The sequence below is a fragment of the Agrilus planipennis genome, unplaced genomic scaffold (genome assembly GCF_000699045.2).
Source record: "Agrilus planipennis isolate EAB-ADULT unplaced genomic scaffold, Apla_2.0 scaffold29, whole genome shotgun sequence".
Taxonomy (NCBI): Eukaryota; Metazoa; Arthropoda; class Insecta; order Coleoptera; family Buprestidae; genus Agrilus; species Agrilus planipennis.
In genome coordinates, this window is record NW_020442462.1 from 1978146 (window position 1) to 1983781 (window position 5636).

Genomic DNA, 5636 nt, shown 5'->3' on the forward strand with positions numbered 1-5636 from the left:
TTTAATTTTTTTAATACTTAAATAAGATCATGTTCGACTATTTAGATTATTTTTTTTTAATATGTAGTTTTATAAAATGTTTTTCTTTTTGATTGCTGTCTAAGATTATTTATTATTTTTTAAATAAATAATATTTAGATCTGATTGTGTTCCACAAACACCTCACATCATTTTTGTTTAAATTTTTATTAAAACACTGTTTGAAACTATTAATTAAAAAAATGGTTACGTTCAAGATCGCATATATTTTCACTGAAAAACTCACACATTAATTCATTGAGTTGAAATTTTAAGGAATACTAATAAAAATCTAAATTTAATATTGTACTAAATGTATTTATTGCAGATTAGTAAAAATTACAAGATACAAAAGCTGAAGTATAATTAATATATAAAATTAATTTTATAGTCACCTTAAAAAATATAATCATTATTTAAATATCAATTAATAATTGGCACGATTTTCTAAATTGACATAATTACCACAATTCACTAGCAGATATCTTATTTACAAATAAGTCTTTAAAACCCTTTACTACTACATTGGCTTGATACCATTCAAGCAAATCAGTTTCTATGCATTCATTTACCGAATTGTCATCACATGTATTACTTGTATTACATTTCGATTGGGAAACTTGAGAATCACAGTGTATAGATAAATGACTACAGCAATTACTTAAAACTTTTTTATCATTAATTAATTCAACAGTGTAATGCTTAATTCTAGATGGCAAACTGTAATTTTCTTTATAAGTAAAGAAATCATTGGTATTATTCATTTCAGTCTTCTTAATTTTCTTAAGCAAAACAAAAGTGTTAGTTGAAGGGATGGACGATTCCATTGCTTTAATCCAGTCTTCCGATAAAAATATACTTCTAGAATAATTACAAAAAAATGAGTCATTGAAAACAAACAGATAACGACATATTTTTAGATAGCAAAAAATTTCAAAAGTTTCTCTTATATCTCTTAAAAATTATATCACCTTAGTATTTTTTGCTGCTGTTTCTGCATACTTCTCAAATGGTTTTCCTCTATATGTCCTTTACTTATAAAAGGTATTTTAATAATAAAAATCTCCTTAGCACACAAAGGAGTCGAACCAAACAAAATCAACACTTCTTTAATTAAATCCTCACATTTTAAAAATTCACTTTTAATTTGTTTCATTATATCTTCAAGTGTATCAAAGGCTGCAGATGCAACCTTATAATACTTCTCAATATTGAGATTAATGTTTTTACACTCTTTCTTTCCTAATGAACTTCTTTTGCGTTTAATAGCACTTTCCAACCAATTAAACGAGTATGGAATTTGAGACCTCTGATAAACTAGATTTTTAATAATTTCATTAACTAAGGCTGCACATGTAAGAGGTGTGAGAATTAAGTCTGATACATTAACTGATATAAAGTATGAATTCTTTTCATCAGTCTTCATTTCTTTACTTTTCAAAAAACTGAACTTTCTAAGTAACAGCCGTTAAACATTCAGGTTATGTTCCTTTTATGGTTAATTTTGATAGATAAATAAGTATAATATGTCTGTAATCTATGGTTAATTTTCATAGAAATGTTTTTAATCCAAACTTAAAAAAAAACTATTTTCGCAATTCTAAGTTTAAAAAGAAATTCATTTAAATAATATTTATAATGTTAATTACTAACAATTAATAATATTTTTTTCAGATAGCTAAGCCAATTTTAACCATCAACGAACAATATTCACAGTCTAAACACTAAACATTCTGCTTAGGTCATATAGCCACCACCAGAACTATTCTATGGTAGCTACATAACCTTTATTTTAATTGGAGGTTTTCGGTAATTTTATAATTCACATTTGCAAGGTGAATTGTTTTTAATTTAAATTAAATTTAACGAGCTATCAAAGCGACAAATCTTTGGTGTAATTAAATGTGTATGCATATGCTCAACACTTTGTGGATGTTTGAATTATGTAAATTATAAATCTTAAGGTTTGTGCCTTTTTTAAAATAGTAATTTCATAAAGCTGTAGATGTAGTGAATCCTAAGGATATTTTTAAAAAACTTTTTATTCTAATATAAAACTTAGTAGGGTAACTTCTTACACATTTTTTTAAATTTTTTAGATTCATAATGGCTTCATATACTGTAACTTCTATAACCCAGATTAGCACTTCTGTTGATCCATTTATTTCAAATGAACAAGAAAACAAAGACTTAATTGAGGGTAAGCTAACCTGAAGAGAATTAACAAAAAGCTTACTTTAATTTTTTAAGATGTCAGTTTTGGTGGTGTGTTTTCCGACACAAAATATGCATGGTTGGTAAATGGAGCTACTTTAAAAGTAATCAACACTAGGACATCCCAAGAAATAAGTTGCTGGGTTTTTGGAAATATTTTGAAAGATTGGACTGCTAAAATTAACTGTGTAGAAGAACTTCCACGTATTAATTATAAGTTTCCATTAATAGTAGTCGGTTTAAAATGTGTATTAAATAGAGGAATGGTATGTATATTTGAGTTCACAGGATCAAAAGTATTAAGGGCTATTGAAGTTCCTACTGAGGTAAGATATAAAAAACATTAAGTACCTATGTGTTATCATTCTTGGTTATATATTTTTATGTTTTAAGGTAACAAATATTGGAATAATAGATACAGGATTAAATGATTGTTTATTACCTGAACCATTACGAGCATTTGATGGAGCAATAGCTGTAGGTACAATCGGTGGAGAGGTGTATCTTTTAACTTNTGTGTTATCATTCTTGGTTATATATTTTTATGTTTTAAGGTAACAAATATTGGAATAATAGATACAGGATTAAATGATTGTTTATTACCTGAACCATTACGAGCATTTGATGGAGCAATAGCTGTAGGTACAATCGGTGGAGAGGTGTATCTTTTAGATTTATGTATAGAAGCTTGTGAAGATGGTAAGGATTTTTCAGTGCATTTAAAAACAATTAGACTTTATATATATTTGGAAAAAAACTCTTAGTCTTAATTACATTTTTTAAGTCACCATTGTATATTTTTAAAGCATCCCTATTATGTTAAGAATAATTTACAGTGGAATATGCATTATTCGTTCTTGAAAGTATCTTCAAAATTGTTTATTTGGTGCACTCATTACTTATAAGTTTATTTTATATGAAATATTTCAGCTATTACTGCATTTAGAAACATAAGAGATGAAGCCAATCTGTGCAAAATGATGGAGCTCTCTCTTAATAATATACCACATTTAGAAACATATAAACAGCAATCTAATAGAAAATCAGAACATCTTAGTTTACGTTTAAACGGTGAGTGTAATTACATAAATGTAATTGTGTTATTTTTATAATTGTTTCTCACTTATAAATCATTTGTTAAATCAACTTTTGGAAATAAAATAAATATAATTTTTTACTTTCAGATGTTGAAAATGAAGTAAGGCAAGTTTTTGTTCTCAAGGGACCAACAGGCAAAGAGCATGCCCATGTTAATAAAGTGGAAGTTGCCATTAGTGCATTACATTACTGTCCACAGTTGGGATCTTTATTGATTGGTTACAACTTTGGTGCATGGCAACTTTGGGACCTTATGCAAATCAAACTTCTTTACACATCTCCAATTTTTGAAAATAATATACCTGTCACAAATTTTGCAGTGCAGGTAAGTTTTACTTTTGTACCAATAAAGTTGGAGTTTCACAGTATTTTTTGTGTTTAGGAGCCTTGTGATGACCCAAGAGCATTTTGCTACGTATGGGTGATCTACAGTAACAACGAACGCTACATGGCGGGATTCCCCACTGCTGTCATGTACGCTCTTAATTATGGTTCTAAAGAATGGCATGAAGGATACGGTTTTTTGTATGAAGTAAGCACCTGTTACATTAAAAAATTAATCCTACTATCATCAATATGTACTTGTTAATTTATTATTATATTTACCATTTATTAAATTTGGCGTAAAATGTGATAAATATAGGAATGAAATTTTAAAGTTTTAAATTCACCTTTGTATATAATAAAAGAATGTGTTAAAATCTGTTTCAAAAGGTGATTGAAACTATATAATAGTAATAATAATAATAATCAGTTAACTGGTGCTTTTTACTATATATACATCACAGATTTTCTTCATAAGAAGTATTTATATATTTATTTTTGTTTAGGATCTTCGTTCATGCTCTCCTAGATTCCAAAGAGAGCTTAAACTTGCAGACGACAGAGACGTTAAACCAACAGGTGGTGAATGTTTAAGATGTGTATCTGTAAATAAAGGTGTAGCTAAAGCCAATTCCCCAAACGAATCTTATGAAGACGCATGCTCTTGTTGTTTTTTCATTTGGAATATTTGGGGAAAAGATGGAATAGTTTATACTTATTTAAGCCTTTTTGACCTGAATCAGTGGTACAAAGAACAAATGCCAGGTAATTTTTTATTACTTTGATCTTATTTAATTTTCTGCTCCCTTTATTCATATATTCCTCAAAGCTGTTCTTTTTATAAATTTATTCAGAAATGTTTCCCTATTATATTACAGAGTTTTCTCAAAAAGGGGAAGACATTGATAGTTCCTATATAAGTACTACTTGTCTATCTGACGTTATTAAAAATGCAAACCAAACTGAATCATTTGTTCTGGACGTATGTATAAATATCAATTCTATTAATCAGTTTAAAGGCATTACTCGACTTGAAGAACATTATTTTCCTTCATCAATGTCATTTGGTAAGATTTTTATTGTTTTATGTTATTCCATTTACGTGATAGTCCCATTTACATATTTAATATGAATTTTAGGTATCACTATTCACTGTATAGTATATATACTATAAATATTCCGTTTTTTTATAATTAGTCATATAAAAATGAGTAGTAACTTTTTCATATAATCCATTTATAAGAAATAAGGATAACTGTTGTATACCTAATACAATTAAACAAAGTCAAACAACATGTAGGTTTTAAATTCAATGTGCAGAATAGTGTACCCTTTCAACAATTGCTCACTCTAATACTCTATTAATAATTTAAATGCAAAATTTCCTTTGTTTTTTGTTTTATTCATATTATGACCTAAGGTAATTCAACGAAATATTTAAAATATTCAATACATATAGAAAACGGCATTGTTTTCGAACTATATCAAATTTTCTTTTTGTTACAACACTATGTTAAACAGCGTTATAATTTTTTATTTAGATTTATGTGTATTAAGAGAAAACGACGTGTCTCTTATTAAAAATAGAGGTAGCCAAAAAAGTTTACTTTTTCTGATGGAGTCTAAAGGTCCTCTCTGTTTTGTTGAACCAACCGAACTATATCAACAGTGCATTAAATTAGGGCTAACTCCACTTTTCACTGAAACTCTTTCGCCTTCTTCTGCGACTTTGGTAAACAATTTTGAACGAATATTTTTCGTATATTATAATTTTTTTTTTTTCAAGGAATATCAACGAGAGTTTCTTTTAAGTGTTGCCTTAGAACAGCAATTAGTTGGATGGCTATTTAAATGTGGGTCATCATCAAGCAATGGTAGTTTTTCCTCAGTGGGTTGTAGTTTGAGCGTTCTTCTTAAATGGGGCTGGCAAAGAGCCCATGTTTTGAAACAAAATGCTGATAATCTATGTGAGCTATGAAGCT

The 5636-nt window shown here is 28.0% G+C and overlaps 2 protein-coding genes across 2 annotated transcripts in view; one reads left to right on the forward strand and one right to left on the reverse strand.

Annotated features, from left to right (window-relative positions):
- Nucleotides 1–379: 379 nt before the first annotated feature.
- On the reverse strand, nucleotides 380–1516 carry LOC108744442. The gene is made up of 2 exons (XM_018480200.2): nucleotides 990–1516; nucleotides 380–879 (listed from the first exon to the last, which is right to left on the reverse strand). Exons 1-2 carry the CDS (start codon nucleotides 1442–1444, stop codon nucleotides 480–482), a joined length of 855 nt encoding a protein of 284 aa, XP_018335702.1. The 5' UTR covers nucleotides 1445–1516; the 3' UTR covers nucleotides 380–479.
- A 185-nt stretch (nucleotides 1517–1701) lies between these two features.
- LOC108744439 (protein ELYS) overlaps nucleotides 1702–5636 on the forward strand; it is a 14466-nt gene continuing 10531 nt past the window's right edge. Inside the window, exons 1-12 of the mRNA XM_025980830.1 lie at nucleotides 1702–1982; nucleotides 2118–2218; nucleotides 2269–2558; nucleotides 2626–2730; nucleotides 2787–2931; nucleotides 3163–3303; nucleotides 3417–3655; nucleotides 3713–3862; nucleotides 4161–4419; nucleotides 4533–4721; nucleotides 5196–5386; nucleotides 5441–5621. Coding sequence (XP_025836615.1) covers nucleotides 2125–2218; nucleotides 2269–2558; nucleotides 2626–2730; nucleotides 2787–2931; nucleotides 3163–3303; nucleotides 3417–3655; nucleotides 3713–3862; nucleotides 4161–4419; nucleotides 4533–4721; nucleotides 5196–5386; nucleotides 5441–5621 — 1984 coding nt within the window. The 5' untranslated portion in view covers nucleotides 1702–1982; nucleotides 2118–2124. The remainder of the gene's footprint in view (nucleotides 1983–2117; nucleotides 2219–2268; nucleotides 2559–2625; nucleotides 2731–2786; nucleotides 2932–3162; nucleotides 3304–3416; nucleotides 3656–3712; nucleotides 3863–4160; nucleotides 4420–4532; nucleotides 4722–5195; nucleotides 5387–5440; nucleotides 5622–5636) is intronic.